The sequence below is a fragment of the Astatotilapia calliptera genome, chromosome 11 (assembly GCF_900246225.1).
Source record: "Astatotilapia calliptera chromosome 11, fAstCal1.2, whole genome shotgun sequence".
Lineage (NCBI taxonomy): Eukaryota > Metazoa > Chordata > Actinopteri > Cichliformes > Cichlidae > Astatotilapia > Astatotilapia calliptera.
The window spans coordinates 31564099-31589547 of NC_039312.1; the positions used below are offsets into that span (position 1 = coordinate 31564099).

Here is a 25449-nt window from a genome sequence, read left to right on the forward strand (position 1 = left end):
AGCACGTTTTCTCATAATAAATCCATCTTACTCTTCAATATCACAGGTTTATTAAGTGACTTTGTACATTACAAATGAAAAATAAAATTAAAAATACAGAGATGGAGTACATAGCCAAAGCAAAATGTGATGTTGACTCTTCATTTCCCACTGATGGTTTCCGCAGAGTAACTGAAATAACATGTGGGCTGTTTTTATTTTATTTTTTTCTATGTGTCCAGAATCACTGTTAATATTTGGAAGTGTTTTTCTTTAACAGTGGACACGCAGCTGTCAAGTCTCTGAGGATTTTTCTAAACATACAAAAGAAGTTATTACTTCAGCTGGCTCGGTATATATAAAAATAAACTAAAGTGAAATGTAACACTTATGACAATATAAATGGTGGTCCGAGACTAGTGAACATAGCTAAACACACAAGAAAAAGAAAGCGTTATATTTCAGGAAAAAAAAAAGAAGCTTTAGCCATTTTTTGTTATCTATAAAAAGGCCCAAGGTGCATTTTCTCGTGTTTTCTACCGACAGTGTTTCGTTCTAGCCTGCTGCGCTGATGGGACGAGGGTTACAGGTTTAACAGGTACACTCAAAACCAAAACAAAACAAAGGATTCGTTAATGCCTTGTCCTTTTCTTACTTTGATACACATTTGAAGGTCAGGTTAAATGTTCATATACGTTAACTTTTCCTGTAAACAAGCATTTCAACAGAAACTGATTGTACTTGTGGGTATTTGTAGGGATGAACCGATTGTGAAACTGCGGGCCAACACAGATGTTTAAAGGTTGGGGAAATTTGGCCGCCATTTATAAAGATTATTGGTATATATTCCATATTCAGCATTTCATTATCATTCTCTAACGATTTATTCAGCACAAAATTAAAGCAAAAGATAAACATTGGCGCGGCCCCCGGTAAATGATAAATCTACACACACCAGTCATTTAAAAGCAACCTTGGGAAGAAAGAAAGCAGCCGATTTGGGGGTGGAGAACAGTATTTAGTATAACAATAATAACATCAACAATAATAATAATAATAATTAAAATAATATGGAAAGTAAACATTCCTTGAGGATGATGAAGAAGATAATGGCTGTTCTTAGGCAGCCAGGGGGCTCTGCAGAGGCTGTTCTGGCCTTACATGCAGACCCCCCCCAGGCCCCCTCACACACCCACAAATGCCCCCAGTGCGCCCTCTAGCAGCTGGGAGCAGGAGCACAGCTGTGCTGGCAGACAGAGCAGGGACAGAAGAAGAGGGGGAGGAGAGCGGGGAGAAGAGGGGAGGATAGAGGAAGATTGGGAGGAGGTGGGGTAACATCAGAGCCACACACTGGTGTCCTGACTGGCAACATTGGCAAACATAAATTTCTCGAGTGGCGGTGGTCCTGCCGACTGTCCTTAAAAGATCTTGCCTTTCTTTTTGTTTTTCTCCAGGGTCCTGAAGAAGAAGAGGGGAAAAGTCAGTGACACTTGTTCTACAAACACTTCATGTTTATTTATATATGTAGGTTATAACTGTGTAAAACAACAAACACCACTTCATTTGATGATTGCTGAATCTTTAACAACACTGTTCAAAGTTCTTGACGCTCTGACGGAGGCTCTGTCTGCTGTGATGTGAGCCGATAAAGAAGAAACAATAAACCCATTCATATCACAACTGAGTGACCTCCCTTGCCCAATTTATCCAAATCACATTTCAAGTAAAATTATCAAATAATATACAAGCTCGAAGCTCAAAGCCTGGTTTAGAGCAGGAGTGGGCAGTTAATTTTCCCAAAGAGCTACATGAGAAACTGGGAATGTTGAGCGCCTGAACTCCGTTCTACTCAATATTAATTTTATCCCTTTATAAACTTGCACTGGTGGCCCCTTGGGAAAATTAACCCCTGGTTTAGAAGAATGAGAACCTTTGGCTGGTTCAGCTGGCTAAAGTCCATTTTCATTTTTGGCAGAATAAACAGTCTTTAGTGGGGGTGGGCGATATAAACAATATAAATTTGGCCAACGATAGAGATTTTGACTATATCGCTCTATCGCATGTTGATGACGTCATCAAGCTGCGCCTGTTTTGGTCGAAAGCATGGCAGCGGCTAAAACCATTATCATCTGCAAATTATGCCGGGCGACAGTCATAGCAAAGAGATGAAGCACTTTTGAAATATGGGGAAGGCCAAAAACTGCGCTTCCTCCACTTCCGTAACATTGATTCATTAATGTTGAATTCTCTCGCGGCTGCTCTATTCCCATGTTGTTGCAGTATATTAATAACTAACCTCGTATTGTGGATGAATAATCTCAGTTGTTCTCCTGACTGAAGTTTGGCCCGTGTATAGCACCCTGCTATGCGATTGCATTTGTCCCTGACCACCAGAATCCCTCACGTTAAATTTTATCGAGTGGAAAAAAAAACTTGGCGTTCATCCTCCAGCTTCACTGTGCTAATGTTATGCTAACATAGCTGTGTCGCTAGCAATCACGTAGCACATCATTATATACCAGGTAGTCCAACTTCAGTAACCCTGCAAATGCCACTGCTGTTTAGTTTTCTGTCTTCATTTATGTTGGAAGTGGTAGCAGAGCTAAAACTCAATTGTTACACCCGTTAAAGCAGCAACGCTGATGATTTAATTAAAGATGAAAGAATTTAGACCGTTTTTAACTCTTAGTGTTCGTTTGACTTTGGGATCTGAAGTAAACGGAGTAATGGACCCAGTGTTGCCAACTCCTCAGTAAGGAAAATCGCTATCCAGTTGTTCAGTCTGACGTCACTAGCCGTGTCTGGGTCTAAACTCCGCTGCAGCTCCATATATCAAACGATCACTATGGCATTACTGAGAGTTGAAAAACTGTCTAAAGTCTTTCATCTTTAATAAAATGATCAGCGTTCTGCTCTACCAGGTGTAACAATTGAGTTTAACATCCAGGCATCCATGAAAACGGAATTTATGACATTTAACGGAGTTAGAAGTTAGCAGGAAGTTAGCTCGCTAGCTTCTATCTAAATACAATATAGCGTGTCCTGACTGCGGGGTTTTGGAAACAAATTAAAACGTACAGCTCTGTTATCACTTCCAGCATAAATGAAGACAGAAAACTAAACAGCAGTGACGTTTGTAGGGTTACTGAAGTTGGGCTAGCTGGTATATAATGATGTGCTACGTGACCGCTAGCGACACAGCTATGTTAGCATAATATAAACAAGCTAACTTTTTTTCCACTCGATAAAAGTTATCGTGAGTGTTCTCGGTGGTCAGGAACAAATGTAATCGCATGGCAGGATGCTGTAAAAGGACCAAACTTCAGCCAGGAGAACAACTGAGATAATCCATCCACAATACGAGGTTAGTCATTCATATACTGCTGCATGGGCTGTGCTGTAGTTACATCCTAAGGTTTTAAAAACTGAGCTTCAATAAATGATTAGCGGTAATAAAAGCCGAGGGAGGTCAACAGTGATCACTGACTGTTTTAGGAGCTTTTTGAGATCAAATAGAAGAAAATACATGACATTAAACATGTTAACAACACAAAAGCCATATTAAACGCAGACTACTTTAGACCCGGAAGTAGGATTCGTCGCGTCATCACTGAACAACCGGATTGGTTGTCCTAAAAGTCGCAAGAAGTCGCTAAATGACGTCATCGCCTAATTTGCTTAATTGTAACCTATGTTGTTGAGAGAGAAATAACATCGTGGAAGAGACATCGAGTAAAAAAAACATCCTAAATGCATTTAGAGTTTATTTAGAACTACAAATTAAATTTCTTTTAGCAATTATTGTTTTTTTTAATGTCACAATTCCAACCCTGCTCCTTTACCTGGGCTTGGACCGGCAAAAGTGACCCAAAATAGGCACTCTGGTGGAGTTACTTTGTGTGTGTGTGTTTATAAGTAGTTTTAAACCTTGTGATCCACAAAACAGCATAAGAGTAAAAGAGTAAAAGAAGAACTGACTGCGTTACAGCACCCGCTGCTTGTTGAGAGTAAAAGCGATACGCTTGTCTTTTTTTTTAGCGACTTTGTTTTTTTTTTTTTTAGAAAAAAAGTCGCTAAGGTGTCTGAAAACTCGCTAAATATAGCGACAAAGTCGCTAAGGTGGCAACACTGAATGGACCCAGATTACTCCACGAAGCTCCTCACTACGGCAGCCGTAATGCTCTGACAATCCATCAAGCAGTGCAGCTTACCAAAGTTGTACTAAAAAAAATTTATACAGATTTTTGCACGCCAAAATTGATTCGAGGTCAGTAGGCACAACCAGAATTCATACATAAGGCACACTCTCGATTTTTGAGAAAATTAAAGGATTTTAAGTGTGCCTTATAGTGTGGAAAATACGTTATACAGAAGAAAAGAATATATCGTGATATATATCGTTACTGCACATGCTTCAAATTATATTGCGATATGAATTTTAGGCCATATCGCCCAGCCCTAGTCTTAGGCTGCTTTTTTTTTTTTAAGCTACCACTTACCAAAATTATTGACCATACATGATACTGTTGGTACCTTCTCAAAAATCCTAAGTGTTATGCTATTTTTTTCAATGTTGTGAAACATTGTCAACAATCGTTTTTGTACTTATTGCCTTTTTACTGATGTGTCATTTTAAGGGTGTGGTCCTGCATGGGTCCATAGTCTTCTGTTTAGAGGATTATAATGGAAATTTGGCCACTGTGGAGACTACAGTGATCCATTCACATGCAGTCCATGTCCAGGGACTGAAACAACCACAGTCGAGCTCACCGTGAAGAGGAAGAAGAACGAAAACAACTAGGATCAAATAAACATTGACGAGTTTCATTCATCTACACAGAAGTTCTTTCAACATTATATCTTCTGTTTTTTTCTTTTTTGCTGTTGCAAAGTAAAAGGACTAACAGCACAAACACAGCAGCAGACAGCCACATGTGCACATGAATTTATTACAGAGCGAGAAAACCTTTATACTGTGCACATTAGGTAAAGTAGTTAAACTTCATTAGAAAGGAAGTTAAGACATAGGAAGCTGCCTCCAAGTCCACTGTGTTTACAACACAGTGAACTGCATCTACCCTCAGCCAAAAATACCATAGAGTGCAACCCTGCTAAATACCCTAAATGGCACAAAAAAAAAATTTACATTCATACAACAATCTCACTCACTACACCACATTTCACTGAAGCAAAAAAACACTGCTGCAGCTTTTTTATGCTCCTGTTAGATGGTTTGCTTCCGTTTTGTTGTTTGGCCCTGAAGCTGACACACTTCATGATAAACACACACAGCATAAAGGCTGAATCCAATCAAGTATTTAGAGGGCTGGTAGTCTGAAAAATAAACAGCATGCAGTGTAATGCAGAATCTAAGAAAATGAAAAGACATAACCCACTAATCTATTTATTCCCCAACCCTGCAATGTGTGATGCATGCACAAACTTTGCATAAAGCTGAACCACAGGGTGTGACTATGATGATGCATATATACACGATCTGAGCCCCGGTGTGTGTGCTGTACCTGGTGGCCTCCATCTGCTGCTGTTGCAGGCGCTGGTGGGTCTCCCAGTTTGCCCTTTCTTCCTCGAACACGCGTCTCTTGTCTTCCAACTCCTTGTGCTGAGCATCCAGGTTTTTTTTCATTTGTTCATGACGCCGTTGAAGCTAATAACAGAACAGAGGACGCTGTAAGCACTTTGGACTGAAGGCAGTGGCACACATGCAGGAAATAAGCCGAGTGCTGCACACACAGAAATGTGAACTGCCACTTTATCTGTGTTCCTGATACAGGCTCAGTTACACAGAAGGAGAATGAATAATCCTATAAAGAGACAATCATAGTGTCAAAGTGAGACCACGTTTTTATATTTTAATTCTTAATGTTTTCGAGCTTATGGCTAAATTTCAGTTTAGTGGCAGCTTAACACTCACAGGAGAGAAAAACACAGCTGATTAAAGAGAGAAAGAAATGAGCTGAAACTTTAACCTCGAGGGAAATTGGACAGCGAATGATCCTGAAAATCATCAGAAGCTCAATTAAAATTTTATTAGTCTGAAGGTTTATTTATAACTTTGACTCCAACTTCTATTTAAATTACAGTGACAGATTAATTATGTAGAATATTTAATCTAACACAAAAAAGTGATGTAATTTAAATACTTTTAAGATATCAACTAGGGATGTAGCCTCAGACTACACTCTGCTATTTAATTAAAGTTTTTATATTTATATATTTATAAAGCACCAATTCCCAACACCAATCACCACATGGTGATTTAAATTTTAAAGGTAAAGAGCAGCACTTAACAACAGCGGTGGAAGATCTCCCAAAGCTATTTGGGGTGGAAGGGTGAAAGAGAAGAGTAAAAAGGACGAGACACAAAGCCACAGTAGTAAAGAGAAGGAAGAGGAGGTTCTCAGTGTATCACAGGAAGTTCCAAACTAGGAGCTGGTTCCACCTGATACCTGAAGGTGCTGGCTTTTAGTAAACCTTTTAGAAACTTTAGGAACCACAAGTAAGTCTGCATTTTAAGAGCGAAGTGCTCTGATGGGACAAATGTTGAGGTCTGTAAGGTATCACAGGAACTGATCACTGAGGACTTCAGTGAGACAGAGGCTGGATGAAGGATTGACTGACATCCTCTCAACTGAGCAAATTCTCAAATAACCACTGGTGTTGTATTAATGAGACAACAAGTGCTACATCAACACCAGTCGGTGTTTGCATTTCACATATAAACCGCAAACGGGACACATCTTTTAAAACATGACTTATAGCCCGTGCTATAGAGGGCGTTGCATTTACATTTTGGTGCTGGTGAAACTGAGCTGTTCATGGAGGACTTTGAGCTAATAAAGACTTTAGAGAAATGCAGAAGAGAGAGGAGACTTAAGAACTGAATCCAAGTCTCAATACGTACTGTCAGAGATATGAAATGAAGGAAAATAAACATTTGTCTACACTGGTAGAATATTATCTACTTTATTAACATTATGAGCTCACTAAGTTTTGAGGATGACTCAAAGACAGAATTGGTATATTTTAATAACATTTGGTCTAATAACAGTTTTATAACTATCTGGAGCCAGTCTCCTGTCAGTAGCAGTTTGTATTAAACTGGATGTGAAGGCTATTATCTCTTCAAACATTCAAACATCTGCTTTCTAAACATTGTTTTGGGAGACGTAGGAATAAAACCTGCGTGCAAAAGAGCAACGTTCATGTGCACATGAGTTCCCCTCACACGTCTAACCGCTGAAACACGTCAGCATAAGAGGAAGGAAGGAGCCCAGACAGGCAACTTCACTGCTGCATGAATTGCAGAATTCATTAGCCTGTGTGTTTTACCTCTGCTTCAGAGTCTTTGAGCTTCTGCACTTTTTCCTTGACTTTCATCTCGAAAACCTGCTCCATCTCCATCTCCATCTTCTTCATCTTAGCCACATGCTCTCGTCTCTCTTCCTCCATCTGGGCCAGAGGACTCCTGTACAGGAAGCACGCGAAAACATGCACAAACAGAAATTTAGACGTGAACTACAGAATGTGACTAGCATCATCCTACTTATCAGTATATTCAGTATTACTAATGTTTCTAATCAGTAGAATGACTTAATTATGTGAGCTTTTTTAGTCAGTTTTGTCTGCAAATTAAAGTCTCATTTCAGCATTTCCTTTCCTCCAGATACTACTGCATGCAGGCTGGAACATCACAGAGAGAGAAGCAGGACAATGCTTGAAATGTAACCATGAGATGCATCAGTTTGGATCAAACCTTAAAAGTAATTTTATTAGAACTAAATTTGTCGTCTGCTGAGCTCACAGAAACAATAAATCTATACAGCACATTTTCATAACTACAAGGAAATCTCGTTACAGTATTATTCCCTTTTTTCCAAACAAAAACAACAGGAGGGAGAAAAATAGAGGCACAGGTGAAGATTTAGGAATGGAGGATCCCAGGCTGCGACAAGAACATGAAAGCAACCACAAACCAATTTTGGGAACCAGAGGAGGGATCCAAAAGTTAATGCAAGGAACCTGTGACCACTGACAGCGAGTGGAGGTGGATTAACATTAGTAAAGCTCACCAGGCTGGTTTGTTGCAGTGTAAGTGAACAGAGACCTGTCATGAAGAATGTGGAGCGGTTACCTGAGCTTACGAGGAATGTAGCTTGTGGGAATGACCACTGGAGAGACGCCCGATTTTTTTTTTTTTGTCATTTTTGTAAACATTTTCTATGTTTAAGTGTTGTTTTTCCCAGGGAGGCTAAACAAATCTGAAGGGGGAAAACAAACAACACCCCCCCCCCACACACACACAAAACGTGTGCTAGTGGATGCTAGGTTCTTGCTTCTTCACGTTTTTAATATTCTTCATTTAAAAAGTAGTTTCACACGGCAGCAGGAGAAGCTTTGGTGTTTGATTTGAAATCATCAGCTCTCAGCTGGCACAAGTTATTTTCACATTTTTCTTAATTTGAATTTACTTATTTAAAAAAGGGGCAGCAGGTATATTGTTGCATCAACGTCCACCTTCGTTGTAGCATTTGTGTCACATACCGGTACTAATTATGTAACAGGATGCAGGGCCTTGTTTCTATGATGACAACCACACACATTAGGTGCTACTCAAGAAAACCAGTCGATCAGAGCCGAGCCGAGCCGATCAGAGTAGGTACTAATGGAAAAGGGGCTTTAATGAACATATTCATGTAAATATGTTTTTTTTTCCCCAGTCCTGCTGAAGCAGATTAGCAGATTAGTTTGGAGAGTTAAAAGTCTTTAAAACTTTAAATCTTAATAGAAATGGTTTTCTCAACTCTTTAAGCCTGATACTTTCTATATTTAGTCATCATGCATGCCGCCTAACACAAATCAACATAACTTAGACATAAGTCTGGTTTTGACAAACTTTAAAATGCTAGGCTGATTGAGTGAGTCAGGTTTTATAATTCTGGTCAGGTGATAGATTGATTTTCAAAGTATCTCCAAAAAGTTGATTCTGTTCATCTGGACGTAGCGTTTTGTGGGAGAAACGTTTCGTCACTCATCCAAGTGACTTCTTCAGTCTCAGATTTTCAAAGTAGACTACTCGTAAAGAAAGGCAACAGGCTGCCAGAGATATTTTTGTTTCGCATACCTGTCTGCCTCATTTCAAGAGCACGCTATAATTAGAACATTTTCAAAGCTTCACCTGCTGTCAGACTGTCCTTTCCGACAAGGAAGTGAAACTGTTACACTCCACCAGCTTATGTGGACTAAAAGCTAAACACCCAACACGAACATCTGTGGGCTGAGGTAGACTGTCTACAGTTACAAAGCATCTGCCGGCTGGTACTGTGAGAATAAATGCAGATGTCTGTTACTGTCTGCATACTATTCTGCTAATATATTTAAATAAATAGGCACACAATAAAACATTTCTGCGACAGAACAAGAAGTGTTCCAGATTTATGTTTGCAGAGTGGCACACATGCACCAGTCAGACTACTTTCATATCTGGTGTAGCCAGTTTTATGTGTTACAGAGGAAGTGTAATGCCCGTTTATCTAGTACACCAGATGTTTTCAAACTGTAGGGTCACTTAAGGTGGAGTACGGATGATAAAACTAAGGTGAATATGTGCAATTTTTATCGGGAGAATAAACAACAGTTTGCTGGTGTTATCGTACTAACCTTCATTTTTTTACTAAAATTAAAATTTGTAGTTAAATTGCTAATATTTACAACAATTGTGCAGTGTAAACCTTTATTTCTGTCTTCTAAAAGTATTAAATAAGTGAAAATAATTGCTTAAGTTGCTAATGTCAGCTAAAGTGATATATTGCCCAGTACTGGTAACCGCTTAAAACATCTCATGCGCAGGTCTCTGCTGCTAATCCAAGCAGCAGCAGCAGGTGGAGGCAGCAGTGACTATATAGAAGTGGAAAAATTGTCGATTGGAAAAATTGAAAGCATCACAGCCCTGGCTGGTAAACTATGTTGACCAGGAGGTGAGACCGTTCACAGTTTTCCTCCTCAAAACCTTTACTGAGGAAAAAGTAGGCGGGGGCAGACCAAAGTCAACAAGGGGGATAGAAACCACCCAAATACAGCCAAAGAGGAGAGGAGAGGAGAGGAAGGATGTGAAGATGAAGATGTTATAGGTCTCAAAAATACTGAAAAAAAAAATTGACTTACATTCCATCAACTGTGTCAAGTCTAAAAAACAAAAAACAAAACAAAAACACAACCAAACACACAGACACACACACACACACACACAAAGCATGCAATGATGAGATCATGCACTAAAATAAAACAACACTTATTAGTTTGTGACTGAAGCTATTTTTCACTGCAAAATGGAAAAAAAAGTGTGGAAAAAATAAGTGTCAGCTTTGTGAGCTGCGTGTCAGACACACTCAGCCGTCGGTCAAATGTTTAGCTGTGTGTTAGCATCAGCAACATGGAGCTAGAGTTTTAGCAGTGTGTGTTAGCCATTTGCTTATGAATGTATTAATGACAATTAATCATTGTGTTTTGAATCCAAGCTTGAAATCAGTGGAAAATTAGTAGAGTGATAAACTACAATTAAAAAAAACAACAACACATCAGTATTTTTCACAAATCGCAATCACAAGGTTCAGTGAAAGAAGTCATCCTCCAGCTTTGTCTTTCCCTGTTGCCTGGAACCAATATACTTAAATAAAATAAGGATATGATTACATAATGTGATAACACAGCCATCTGCAGTCTCCTATGTGGCAAATGTTCATCCCACTGCTTTCAGAAATCTATTCCACTTAAGTTAACACATGCAAATTTGAAAAATTAAGCTTATGTAAAGTCCAAAACACATGAAATATCAAAAAGTATGCATGAAATGGGTTCAACACAAAACTGCAACACATTCTGCAACATCAGAATCAGCAGAAATCAACTTGATTCTATTAACTTAATTAAAATACACTATCTACACTGTGTGTGCTCTAAACATACAATGCTTTCTGGTATACCCTTCCTTCAGTGCTACGCATTAGCTTCATTATATGTGATACTAAATCCAGAAGGCTTTAAAATTTAGGTTGAAAAACGCAGCTGTTACTCAGGCAGTTAAACAGCAGAGGTAACCTCAACCCCTTTAGCTACAATTGATGTGTCTAGTGCCTTTTGTCTAGGACTTACTTGGTGGACAGCTGTCCTTTAGCCTTGTTGTTGTCCACTCCATTGTAGGTGACAGCGGCCAGCTTCCTGCTGCGATAGTTTTCATAATGGACATTGTTTGTCACGTCTTTCAGGTCCTGCATGTGAGTTCTGGGGTGGAAAAAGAAGAATATATATACTTTAACTGCGCTTCGAGTTATACTATTTTTTTTAAATGTTCTTAATGATAATCGTAGTTACTTTGAAAAACGTGCAACATTATCAGTTGAGGATGAACTGGCTTAAACTGCAGCTGGTGATGCAGAAGATCACCAGAGCAGAAAGGGGACATACATTGTATGTACATACATTAGCTGCAGTCTAAACTGGTAGGCTGGACCCAATTTTTTTTATATCCAACTAAACCTTAAATGTTAAATGGAAAAAAGGGTTTTTGAGGAACACAAAAACCAACTTAAATGATATAGGGCCTCAGGAAATGTCTTTAGTTACAGTCTTAGTCACTGTGGTGAAATACCCTGGAGAGACTTTTGTGCAGGTGTTTAACGAGACTGGGAACTTTTAACATTTTAAACCACTACTTAAAAAAAACAACAACAAAAAAACCCCACTACAAACAATTAAAAATAGATCTTTAAAAACTGAGGTAAACACGAAAACCATCTAGTCAATCAAAAATTCAAAACAAAATTACAAAAACAGGTAATGGTGGAAAAATGATACATTAACTATCTGAACCCCGGGTTAACCCCATACCCGTGTGAGACAAGATTCTCTCTGCGAAAGCAACTAAGTGAAACTGATATTACACCAGTGTGCCTGGCAAGGGAAACATGAGATGGGACAGGCCAGAACGGAACTTTCAAAATAAGACCGGGCTGGTTGTCCAGTCACTGATTGTGTTCTTTGAAAAAGAATATTTGTTTTTTTTTTTAGATTATGAAAATTTAAAAACACCAAAGCAATGCACTAATGAGTGATGTAATAAGGTCTATGGGTAGGAAACAAGGGTTATATCATGAGGTCTTTTTTATTCAGTACCTGATGAGCATATCCCTGAGGATGGTGAAGTCGCAGTGGTCACTGTTTTCAACTGTAATGAAAAGTAAGACATCAGTCAGTTATCAGGATAAATTTTTTTTACATAATCTTGTTTGTAGCTTAGACTCAAGTAACAGTTGCAGTCTAATCCAATAAACCATGCAGAGAAACATGCATGCACATGTTTCTAGGAACTCTGTCCCATCATAAGACTCTTTTCATTTGCTTAGATGCATTTATTACACATTCTGTCTCTTACCTTCTGCAACCCCCCAGGGGTACTGTCTCCCTCTAACTCTCTTGCTGTTCACTTCGATGATGGTGTTGCTGCCTACCACAGCTAGTGGCAACTTGTCCTAGCAAAAAACAAAGCATTTACCCTCAATGATTTTTTTTTTGTTTAAGTATTTCAAGTATATGAACCTGTGGTTACAACACACTAGAAGACACTTACTTTTATTTTTTTGACCAATCTGTTCTCCTCCTCGTCATCCGTCTCAGGAAACTCATAAATCTTTATTTTATGTTCCTGGATTTCCCTCATGATCTATCAGGAGGAAAGAAGGCCGTTAAGTCATTCTGACAGACAAGAAAATGGTTAAACAAGAGGTCAGGGTGTCATTTGTAATGTGTCTGTTCAGAGGACGGTTTATATTGGTAACTGTAACATTTTGTGGGGGGGGGAGGGATTCCAAGCAAGTGAGTGTTACGGTAAGTTGTCTTTGACACCAGCTACATTTGTAACACAAAGTTAAGTTTACAATGTTGGCCAAAACAGAAGACTGATCTTACGGTGGATTGATGACATTTTTTTTTAACAAAAAGGATAAAGAACCTTACACACAAAGGTTGTGTAGACCTACTACCACCATGCTCAGGACACTACATAGAAACGCAGTGCTAAATTTAGCTCTCTGCAATACCACCTTGTTTTTGTATTCACTGACAAATGCAACACCAAACATGGTGTTTTCTACTCTATTATCATTCGGCATCAGTCATGCCAATGACCACAAGGGAATTTAAAATAAATAAATAAAGGAGCCTCTGACATAGTTGTTCTGCAGGACTTTGCAGCTGTGGAAACCACTGACCTGCTTCTTAAACTGCTGGCATTCCTCAGGGGTGAGAGTGTCTGCTTTAGCGATGAGGGGGATCACATTCACTTTCTCATGCAACCGTTTCATAAACTCGATGTCGAGGGGCTTCAGTCTGCAGAGATCAAAATACAGCTTTACATTTCATTGAAATAATGCCAGACGTTTACAGACACATTGACTCAGTGCAGCACATTAAAGCATAAAATAAACTGCCAAACTACTGTTGTGTGTACTCCTCGCTATATATAGAAGCTACTAGGATAGTTGAGGGCAGACTGGTTTTTGACTACGGCTTCTTGATCGGCTCTTTTGTAGACTAGATAAGTTGAGCTAAACTAAATATAGAACTCCTTTACACCTTATGTTTGTAATATCTGGGAATATGACCTCTCAGTCATGGGGAGGCATTGCTATTTTTGGTTGTTTATGAGCTGGAGAAATACCACAGTACCTTTGGATTTCACTTTGTATTTTATTATCAAACACAATCATGTCTTCTATTGATTCTTTGAGGTTAAAGTCTAAATGTGCCTTGAAATAGAATATGATGCTTTAAGATAAGACTGATATCATGTGGTTATGCAGGCTTGTATACAACACAGTGCTGCTCTTAAACTCTTTGAGACAATCTGCAATGATGCAATGCAGCAATGAAAAGCTACCTAATTGAGTCCATTTCATAAAGGAAGTTCGTATGGGTGAAAACACACAGGTAATCTCTGACTTTGATAATACATTAAACAATGCAGACAGTTTATTGGCACATGCTGAGTGATAATTTAGCGACTTCACACACACACAAAGATCACAGAAATCACGCATTAAATTCCTGAAAACAGGGTCCGAAGGTGTGGAGTTTTCCCAACTTTGACTCCACACAAAATAACCACAGGAATTTCAGTCCATCAACGCCCTCTGTGATTTAACACCAGTCTGGCTAAGCCAAACGTGTCCCAGATTTATCTCTTTACTGAGAAGAAAATAATGTGGAACCCAGACAGACATATTTCCCACACTGTCTTGTACAAATATTGTTACATATTTTATCAAAGAAAGGGAGGGAGAAAGGAAATCATAAGTGGTACAGCATTAGCAAAACTGGTATTGAAATAAGTTCATTTTAATGAATACATTTCAAAAGCTAAATAATTCTTCTAAACATCAGGGTTAAATCGTGTTAAATAATCAAGAGCTCAAAGAAGACCAGAATAACTGATCTTGTGCTGTGCTGATAAAAGTATTTTTTAACCCAATATTTGTCATTCATGTCTCTGAAGAAAAATTAAGGCATGACTATAATTCAGGATGCGTTCTTTGTGCGATTCTGGGACTTTACAGATGTATAAATCCTAATGCTAATATCCTTTTAAGTTTTTGCAATTTTTTGGGTAATTTATTCTGAATCATTTCCAGGGAGACCTTATCTTAAAAAAAATAAGCATTTAGCTTGCACAAAATCAGTCTGACAAAACAAACAGCCAATCAGATAAAAGAAAACATGTCAACTTATGCAAATGTCAGCCAATACAAATATGTAGCCAGTCAGCGTTTCCCTAAAACTAACCAACAGAAAAATAGATGGATGGAAAAAAAAATTCAGTTTTATGTTAATAATGTAATGTACTCGCATTTATAAAGTGCTTTTCTAGTCTTACTGACCACTCAAGGTTCTTCAGACTACAAGACACATTTTTAACTACATATTGAAAAGCACATTATTCTGTCACTCTATCCAGCTCACATCCAGGGACAATTTAGAATCGCCAGTTAACCTAAAATGTATGTCTTTGGATTTATGGAGGAAACCACTCTGCCCGCACACGCGCCACAGGGAAAAAACAGGCAAGCTCCACACAGAAAGGCCCCAGCACTAACTGCTACGCCACACACGTCACCAATGATGCAGGAAAGGATTTAAATATACTGACACAATTATGTAAAGGTATCATGTAAATTAATATTGATAATATGACCTAGATTTAATATTATACATAATTCATGCATTAGTGCAATTTGGATCCAAAAAAAATTGTGGTAAAAATTGAAGGATGGAAATGTTACCATTATATTAACTGCTATTCATCATTGACCGACCACCCTTGGTACAAATTACACTTTGCACTTTGTTAAAGAGAGCGATTCTGCTTTACTACCACAATGGCAGGAAACTGTTCGCACCTACAGTACACACCACAGAAGAGACTCTGCTGTTAACTTAAACCCTGCACTGTCCACATCACTTTATACACTATTACAGTGAGTCACTTTTATGTCATCTGACATCTGCTGTGCTTGTTTTCTTCCTATATTTAGTTACTTTGTACCCACTCTGTAACACTGCTTGCTAAAAATCTAATAGCTGCAAAAAAAAAAAAAAAAAAAAAAATCAATAGCATCCTACAGCAAAATCCACAACCACTCAAGTTTCCCTTGTATTTTAAATAAAGTCTTCCTGGATGCTAATCTTGCAATACTTTGAAGTCTTGAACTGAATTCAGTGATTTATGAGACTTTTCTAGACCTGCAGATAACCTTGACGTCACATCAGCCAGGGTTTAGCTGCGGGGGTTGTGAATGCCAGAGCATATCACAATGTTGGAGGTCATTGTGCGGCTGTGTGAGAGCAGTCAGCTCTGTTATGAAGGGGTGCTCTGTGAGTGTGCAGTTGTGTTTATGCCAGAGCATACGCTGCCCATCCTCAAGGATAAAAGTAAAGCTTGTGTGAGTACAGATCGCGGGCTTGTACAAACACAATGTCTCACAGAAAGCAGATGAGGACACAAAGGAGGACAGAGCCTGGTTCACGGCTTACAGTAGGTCATGATCAGCAGATTGAAAGGCATGTGAGTAAGCAGCGATATTTGCATATTAATGAAATCTGCAAAGCCACACAGCAGACACAATAAGGTCAACAGATGTGACAGAGAGCAACCATTCACTTTAAAAGGAATAAAACCAACTCGTGCATTTAAATACATTTTTAAGAGGTTTTTATCTTGTTCCCCCCCCCGAGGGCAGGAAATAACCACTAGAGTTTCTCACGTTCACTACTCTCACACTTTCTCATCTTTAACCAACATGCATCATCCATGACACGTAGACACACATAGAAAAAAGGCCATATGAGCACACCAGCCTGTTATAGAAGACATGGTAGCTTATGAATGATAAACATTATAATTAAAATTCCACAGTCATCTTTTTGTCATCAGTATCATCTGCCGGGCATTGAGCCAGCGTCTCAGTATTGCTTAGAACCCCCACACACTTATTTCTCCTTTTAACAGGCCCACTTTTAACCCTTATTTTGCAAGTCAGGCTGACTCAGTCTCACATTATCACTCACAACAACAGCTGGGGGGGGGGGTGGGGGAGTCTAGTTGTAGGAGAAAAATAATGTCAAGATATGAATTTACTGCAGAAATTTAAGCAGTCCAACATGACTACCGCTCAATGCTGTTAGTTTCAGAAGCAGTACGCACATCTAGCACCTCCGTGAAAGCCATATTAAGTGAAAATGCTCAGGGAGGAAATGCTACACTACCGACCGTTCTCTGAATTTTCCAGGCTGCACAATGATCTCAACCAGCAACCTTTTCTTCCACTCACAACCCTGCTTCACTGACCTTTGAGGCACTACTGACCCTTCATTTCCCTCCTTACACTATTTCCTCTCACTGTTCACCCTTCCCCTTACTACCTTTTCCCTTTTCCAGTCCAATGCTTTTCATCCGCTAACTTCAAACCCAACAATCATGTGGCAGTTTAAGAGGTTAATTCTCTCTGGATATGCTTGTAGTAGCATTGTATAGTGTTAAAAGAGGTTCTTGATAACAGTTGTCTTTAACGGAATCTGTGTCCTAGACTCACCCATGTCCTGAAGGGGCAATGAAGTAAAGGCAGCAGTGGATTCGGCTGTCGGGCATCTGCCTTCTATTCACTCGAGATTCTGAGTTGAGGTAATCCTCGAATTTGCTGTCAATGTGGTCGATGACTGGCTGCCAGCTGTGTAATACAAATTACAGCTTCAGTTAAGTTATTGCTGGGTCTTTGTTTCTTAACAGGGAAACATTTCACTAGTGGACTCGAGTGACAAAGGTGCACATAAACCATTTTATGATTATTCCTTGGATAAAAGCTGTTTCAGCAGGAATGTATCACTTTTTAAGATAGGTCAATTAGATTGCTCTTTATAAATAATCACACAGGTATAATCAGGTATAAGTGGACTTTAGGAGTCTGAAATTGCCAAGAACTGTTTTCTTTCCCCCTTCTATCTCATTTGTTATTTTCAAAATGACAGGGTCATCAGACCAGCTTTTATCATGTCCTGTCCAAGTTGTATGTGGCAAAATGTAATGAAGTTAAAGGATCATATTTAACAAGTGTGTCTATAAAACAACTCTGGAGTCTTTGGTCTGTCATGATAAATGTGTCACTACAATTATCTGATGTTCTACATTATATATAAGTCAAAGAAGTGTGAAGAAGTTTTTGAGGTGTATATTTCACCTCCCCATAGTGAGAAATAGATATTAAGAATAAAAAGTTGATCAAGTGGTTTAAATAGGTGACATTTATTAATGTGATTCTGGCAGATAATGGGATTTTTCACAATAATGAGCCAAAAAGACAAACATACAAAGCACTTGAATCCACTTTTGAAATCTGCGGAACTGCTGCACCCTTCTTCTGAATCAGGAATGTCAGAGAGTAGCTTTGATATTTTAAGGATTACAAATGAAGGTGGTGGTGACCCTTACCAATTACTATTATCGACAGCATCTCCAAACCCTGGGGTGTCAACTATTGTAAGCAGCAGCTGGACACCGCCTTCCTTTATTAAAACTTTCGACTGCTCCACCTGTCAACGAAGAAAGAATGACAGGAATGCTAAGTTTTACTTCTCCCATAAACTGCGCCTTTGAAACCAAACCTGTTTAGTAGGTAATGAAAACACAGTATGGAAGGAGTGGTGTAAAATGATCGTCACGTTAAGGTAAGTGTATCTAAGATTTCAAAACTCATACAGAAAATATTTGGCAATGGGCAGCATGTAGCAACATGCCTTCACATATTGTGCTATTGATAACTATTCTGAAAAACCAGAAAGGCTTTGAAGCAAGAGTCACACAGCACTTTAGGCTTTTAGGATCTAGGACGGTGTTTTGTAATCAAGGAAGATTAACATGAAGTCATGTGGTCAGCTGACGGAAAGTCTGACTTGTTCAAACAATTGTGAGAATAATTTCACAAACTGGGAGAAAAATTTAAAAATAACAAAACCTTTTCAACACCCCATGACTCTCCCCAGCTTCCAATATTCAGATACATTTCATGATGACAAACACCATAGTAAAAATCTTTTTTTTTCTTTTCTTAATTGCTCAATCTGCATGGCATACATTCAGGCTTTTAAGACTTTTTAGTGTAGTATTTTAATATCCCATTTTGTTTAGAAAAAAAACGTTACATGCATCACCCCCAAAAAGCTGCCTGGTACTAAATAATAGCAGAGTCTGACAGTGATCCTTCAGCTTTACCACGTCTATCACATATAGGACAATGAATGAAAATATCTAATTTTAATCTCGTGTTTATTATCAGTACCTCTCTGGATAAAGCGGTCCCAATGATAACTGCAATATTTAAACAATAAAAACTCAAATTATCTGGAGTGGAACATTTTCTTTAACATCTGATTCAGGTCTGCTGCCACAAGGACAGATAAAGAAAAACTTTTATACCACAACACCTGTACTGCTTAAAGATAAAGTGATATTATTTCAGCCCAGCACATGCTGTTGCAGGTTTAACTGATTTTAAAAGAGATTTTTGTCAGTGTGTACCTGCACAGTCTTTTTGATTCTGTGTGATGGTCCAGGATACTCTGCTGAATACAGGTCTGTTAGGAACAGAGAGTTGATCAATGTGGACTTGCCCAGTCCAGACTCACCTGTAAAAAACAAAAACAAAAAAAAACCCCAAAACAAAACACAGTGAGATTGTGAGACACAGTATCACTCAGAATAAGAGCTTTAAAATCACTTGTAACACAGCTATACAAAGTCTACTGCTGGCATCTTCCACACAAGAAAAGACCATGTGTCTAACTGGGGATGCAAGTAACATTTGCCCAAGACATTGATCCATTTGGGTTACCAGTTAAAAGGCTAAGAAAACAACATGAACAATGGCTCTTGTTATGTGCAGCTGGCTGGCTGTGGAGTCCGGGAGACTTCTCATGCTTGGTTTTCCATTGTGCATCCAGTGTCCAAGCTCCCAGAGAAAAGGATCATTAGTGGAAACGACCACTGGCACTGCCCGACTTTGCTGATGGCCATAAGTCAATATTTAACGAGCCACCATTTATGCCAGAGCTACAAGCAAAGGGTAATGTGTGGAGCTTGTACTGTGTCATCGGTTTGTTGTACATTTTATCACCGTACGCAACAATGAGCGAGAAACTGCGATCTGAATGCCTGACAAGCCTGTGAAATGAGCTGCTGAACAGGTTGTTGGGTCATGTGATTTTATGAGGCATGCAGAGATCTGCCAGCCAGCCAGCCACCGGTGGTGATGCCATCTCAATTTCTCCTTGTGCTTCCCTTTATCTTTTATCCTTGACTCCTATCACACCGCGCTGGTGACGCATTGCGTTGTATGTGAACAGCACTGCAGGGACATGTGGGCTCGCAGCTAGTTGGAGCCAAGAAAAGCTGAGTGTGAGTGTGTCCGTGAAAGCGGGTGATACCATAAAAACAATAGCCACCATTTAAGCAACAGAAAGCCCAGAGGACCTCCTCTTCTTTCCTTGTTGCAAAGCCATTTGTTTAATCTTTTCAGCAATTATCCCCAAAATGAAGATATTTGTTACAAACAGAGCGAAGCATTCACAGCCCCCAGAGGCCCACTTGGTCACTATCCAACAGCAATAGAAGTGATGGGGGAGCAAAAGTGATCTTCTACTTCAACTATCTAATAACAACATTTAAGAGACAGCTCACTAACAGGTTTGAACATTTATTAGCAGCAATAATTAAAGAAAACTGTGCATTGTTAATGCAACGAGAGACGTCACTCTCGTAGCATTAACAACGCAGAGTTTTCTTTACTGGCTTTACTTAGATGCATGCTGGGTATGAATTCTCTTGGTCCCACCACAGGAAATGGCTTTGACCCTAGGATACACTGTCCCTCCAAATACGGCCTCATCAGCCAAGGAGGATCTTGGCACAGCGTCAACCACCACATCCGAGCGCTGTAAAAGAATGTCTGCATTTCTGATTCGCTGAGTGCACTTTTAGATAACTCCAACCCAAATGCTTCTTTGCTGAGAGACAGTGTCAAAGATCTGACATCGAGATGAATTCGAACAGGAATGCAATCTGCGCCCCTCCTCTTTGACTCAGCAATTAACACTACAAAGCTGGGGGTCTGTCCCTTGTGTATAAATATGGCTGTGTATACACACACAAACCCGTCTCTCTCTCTAAAATAAACCACACAGTGAAGGATGTTAAAATGCCAACCGCAAAGAATACAATGAAATGATTCAAACAAAACAAGGGAAAACTTGAGTGGCGAGCAGCGTGTGTTCTTACCCACGACCATCAGGGTGAACTCAAAGCCCCTCTTCACCGACTTCCTATAGACTTGATTCGGGAGGCTTGCAAAGCCAACATATCCTTCTAGGTTCTTCTGTTGCTGTAAGAAAGTTAAAAAAAATTAAACCACAAAGAAATCTAATTTTCTAAAGTGTAAAACAAAAAGTCATGAACAAACTATGTTGCCTGAATTGAAACGGACTCTCCACTGTGTTGGATTAAGAAGAAAAAGTATATTCTCACATCTTTATTATGCAACTGATTAAGTTTACACTGAAAGTATTCAGAAGCCACAATATTCAAGATGTGTTATAAATTTAAACCATAAAGCCCAGAATGGAGCTGTACACATACACATCACCCTTATCGCTCATGGCTTGAACCATACTCATATACCTTAATACAAAACAACAATACATACTCTAAAATTAACTCTAGTCAACAGGGCATGACACAGACTCTAAAACAAAAAACTCTCTCTAAAGCTATAAAAATTGTCATGAATGGCATGCTGGGTAATGTTAGCAAGCCAGGTAGCATTTGGGAGGGGCTCCATTGCTGAGTTTAAGAACAATACAGACAGATGGAGGATAAAGAAAGGGGAGCAGAGCTGCCCGGAGACAGGGGCCGTGTCAGCTGTTGGGAAGGTTTAAAGTTTTAAACGAAAGAAGGAGAACTGTTTTGCTTCCTTTCTGGTCATGCTGATTCTGTGCTGAAATTTCACACAGTGACAGAAGACCAGGCAACGCAAAGACAATGTGCTATTCAAGGCTAACTGGTGTTTCTACCTGGAGGCAAAATCATTTGGGCAACAAAGTTTGGAAGACTATGTTCAAAAAAGAGTTTAATTCAAAGTAGCTTTTGAGGCAGAATTTGTTTAACGGCAACAAAAAGGTGCCATTACATACATGTTAAAGGTATAACAGGCAGAATGACTCTAGAGCCTTGTGCGAAATATTTCCTTTAAAATCAAAACTTAAGAGTAGGCTTTTTAAAATGTTTTTAATTGGATCTACGTCTGACAAAAAATGTCATTTTAAATCTATATAAAGATCCAGTTACACTAAAATATTTAAAATAATACCACGACACACCCTGAAAAATACCACAAAAATTTTCTTTATAATGTCCAGCGTAAGTTAATACCACCATAGTTTATTTTTTGTCAATGTTCTGTCTTGTTCAGTCACTTGTCTTTGGTTTTCCACAGTAAAAAGGAAAAACAATATCAAGCATCACACATTCTGGTTTGTATTCTGAGAAGCTTATCGACAAAAGACTGCTGAAAAAAATACTGCAGTCCAGTTACATTTCAGGCATGAAACATATTTTTTATACTTACAGCTGTTTGGCATTGATGGATGTAATGAAATCCCAGCATGTGCAGGAAGAGCCAACATTTCCAGGGACAAAGAATCACAGGGGAGTGCACAGGAAGACAAACAAAAAAATAATTTAGAAATCTCAGACAACCTGACAAACCAACTATCCTGTCTCCAGAATCAGCTTCTTTAGTTGTGAGGCCTGCAGGCAAAATAATTCACGATCTAAGCAATACAAGTCCGTTTTTGCTCCTGTAATGTCAGTAGCACCATAAAGCAAGCTTCACCAACTGCTGCAGATTTTTCTTTTTGCCTGTGGCTATAAGAGTATTTCTGCTTCTTACACCAAAGCATCTCCTGCCCACCAACAGCAGCCCACGTGTCTTTTGTGTGATACCAAGACATAATGTGCTGATTTGCCTACCAGAAATGCAATTTAATTTCAGCCGTATCATACTGCCTTAGTTTTGGAAATACTGTAAATTAGGTTTTGCAGACAGGCATTACCAAACAGGTAATTTTTTTAAGTATGAAAATATGAGAACCGACATTTTAAAACTACAACCGTGTGTTTCCTTTCCGGTATTTCGTGATAGGGCTGCTAAAGGAAGTGGTGGCAGGTGAAAGCTAAAGTTTGCTTGTGCAGATTTTAGAAAGCTCTGCTCCGTAGAACACCAAATCTGGTGTTTCAGTTTGACACAGCGACACGGGGGTGGGGGAGCAGGTACAGCATTCTGACTTAGAGGCCACGGTCTGAAGCTAATGAACTTAAAAGTCAAAACATGAACTCTGAGGTACTAGATCCACTTTAATCCAGATTAGATGGCAGCATTGCCTTCCTCCCCCTCCTAACTTGCCACATCCCCCAGAGTTGGCTTTGACTGCCTAACCCAGATACTCCAATCATGGGAGTTTGATCAAATTATTGATCACGCACTAATGCAGCACCCATTCCTGGCTAAAAAAAGAGCTTTAAAAATTATGGCTTTGCGACTGCGACACACACTCTTTTCTACATAGTGCTACTTAATTCTTTCACACGTTTAGAAAAAATGCTAAACCGAAAACCACAACAGCTCAACGCTTCTTGAGGTTGAAAGCATGCAACTTAGCATTAACGTGAGCTGTTTAAATCCGAAATACGACACCAACTTAGCTCATTAGACAAAGTACTAACATTTGTAGACAGGCTTTGTAAAAACAGTGACCGGTGGTTAAGGTGTTAGCACATAAAACACATAGAAACGTTTAATGGGAGACTTTGTCGAAGAGCTTAAGACAGGAAATGACACTCCCGTTAGGTTATGCAGCCTGCTCGCGAACCGAGGCTAACAACTAGCTAGCTACAATCCTACTGGAGGCGGGCGACTGGGCGTTGGTTGCTCAGACAACTACACAAGCTAAACCAAGCGAAAGCCAAAATGTTAAATAGTGAATTCCGTTAACTGAAATCATCACGGTTACAGTTTAAAACAATGTTTTCTGAAAAATTTGTGACATTAGCTGCCTGTAGCGTTCTCACCCATAACGTTGACGCTCCCTGCCGTCTCAAACACCGATCATTCACAAGCCGACATTCCCCTCACTGCTTTTGCTTGAGTTACGCACAAAGAGGCACGCAGCGCCTCCCACACTCCACGAAACTATGCCAAAAATGAGACGTAAACGTGTACGTGAATCACAAAGGGGAGGACCACTGCAGTCTCGCGATGACAATTCGTTTTCTTTGAGTGCTGGTGTGATCTCGCGAGAATAAACCACAGCCGAAACAAAACTAATTCTTTCTTTGTTTCTTTAGTCACAATCTTCTTTTCGAGCACGTAAAATCAGTTTCCCATCCTTCTCAGTTTAGTTACACGTGGTCATAGGTTTTACTCGAGAAATGGAAAAGATACATTGCAATTAGTGGCTATGGAGATCCTCCCCCATGAATTTTTTGCGCACTTCATTTCCTGCATTTTCGTGTGTTTTTTATGCGGCAGTTAAATATTTTCTGCCCCGTTTTATGGCAGAAAGGTTCTTGATTCTGTCAAGGAAACATATACTGGGGAAACTCATTTTGTGTTGGTCTCCATATATTATTCTCACCTTTAAAAAACTAGCATCACTGCTAGACATATAAAAAAATACTTTTACTTTTTTGTCTTTCTGAGATCAGCAGTAACTTGCTGTGCTTAACTGTGCATGTGTTGATATTTCTAGCCTATTTTAATTTATCAACCACTCAATTTTTTTTTTAATTTGATAGGGACACAGTAGCCTATAGTCACAATACAAAGTATGGGGCTGATGTGCTGCACAGAGAGTTAACAGGATGATTGAAAACAAGGATAAACAAACATCTTTAGATTACCTTGCAAACTTTGCAACAACACATCTAAAATCAAAAGGCAGTGGTTCAGCTTAATTTGTTTATACTACTGGCATCTTCCACCATCCCCCCTTTTGCAGCCAGAGGCTAGACTGTGCATCTGCTGAGTAAGATCACAATGAACAACGTTTACCACAAAAATATTCAGCAACTGTATTTACTCATAATTCCTATTTGTTGAGTGAACTAGTGAGTGAAGGAGGACTTGCCACTGTCACAGACATAATACACCAATATGGTGCAAATGCATTTGAATGCTGGTCTTTGGGGCTTGTGGAAATTATAAGAGAAACACAGCACTGAAAGAATCTTGAACTGGAATGTATTCTCTCTTCTGCAGCAGCAAAGATGGTGATATAAGTACAAATTTTACGTTTTTTAAGGCCTTATTTAGTTCAAAGTCTGCAAACTTTTCAAGAGCTCTTTATCAGATTTAACTGGTGATTCTATTTAAGTAATTAGCATGTACCAGTGAACACTGAAATTATAGTTCATTTAGATAATGCTTCACAACTGCCCAAATAAGTCATTTGAGGCATTCAAAGTGACTCCAGAGTTACTAGACTTGCTGTAGACAGACTTAGGTGTCCTCACTCCAGTGTTGAGATGTGTTGTTCGACGGAGTTTTACTGAAGCTCAAAGATGACTTTCAGACAGAACCACAGCCTAAATAACAGCTAACAGTTTTATCATGTATTGAAATAATGGAGGAACACAAAAAGTCCATAAAAAGCTCCCATTTATACTTACAGAAGTGGGGAAAACCACATTCAAATAAAATTGCATATTTGATTTTTATACCACAGTAATGACAGTGTCTCACAATGTCACCCTTGTAAATTGTGAAATCTTAAAAGGTCTTAGCAGTGCAACAATTAAGT

General features: G+C 39.1%; 1 protein-coding gene across 2 annotated transcripts; it reads right to left on the minus strand.

Moving 5' to 3' along the window:
• Nucleotides 1-33: 33 nt before the first annotated feature.
• On the minus strand, nt 34-23899 carry septin7b (septin 7b). Of its 2 annotated transcripts, XM_026185094.1 has the most exons (15): nt 23720-23898; nt 23272-23273; nt 20873-20975; nt 19118-19224; nt 18032-18132; nt 17139-17273; nt 13263-13380; nt 12623-12715; nt 12428-12524; nt 12169-12220; nt 11149-11277; nt 10162-10182; nt 7330-7465; nt 5502-5644; nt 34-1437 (listed from the first exon to the last, which is right to left on the minus strand). In XM_026185094.1, the coding sequence occupies exons 1-15, from the start codon at nt 23721-23723 to the stop codon at nt 1398-1400; spliced, it is 1281 nt and encodes a 426-aa protein (XP_026040879.1). In that variant the 5' UTR covers nt 23724-23898; the 3' UTR covers nt 34-1397. The 2 variants fall into 2 exon arrangements, with proteins under 2 accessions (XP_026040879.1, XP_026040880.1); XM_026185095.1 differs by lacking the exon at nt 10162-10182 and having other exon boundaries at nt 23720-23899.
• Between the last annotated feature and the right edge of the window lie 1550 nt (nt 23900-25449).

Excerpts from the sequence above, each read along its gene's own strand:
- septin7b (XM_026185094.1), bottom strand. Across the intron at positions 13,381-17,138 it reads ATTGCCCCTTCAGGACATGG|ACTGAAGCCCCTCGACATCG; the intron begins GTGAGTCTAGGA and ends TGATCTCTGCAG. Across the intron at positions 12,716-13,262 it reads GCCAGCAGTTTAAGAAGCAG|ATCATGAGGGAAATCCAGGA; the intron begins GTCAGTGGTTTC and ends TCCTCCTGATAG.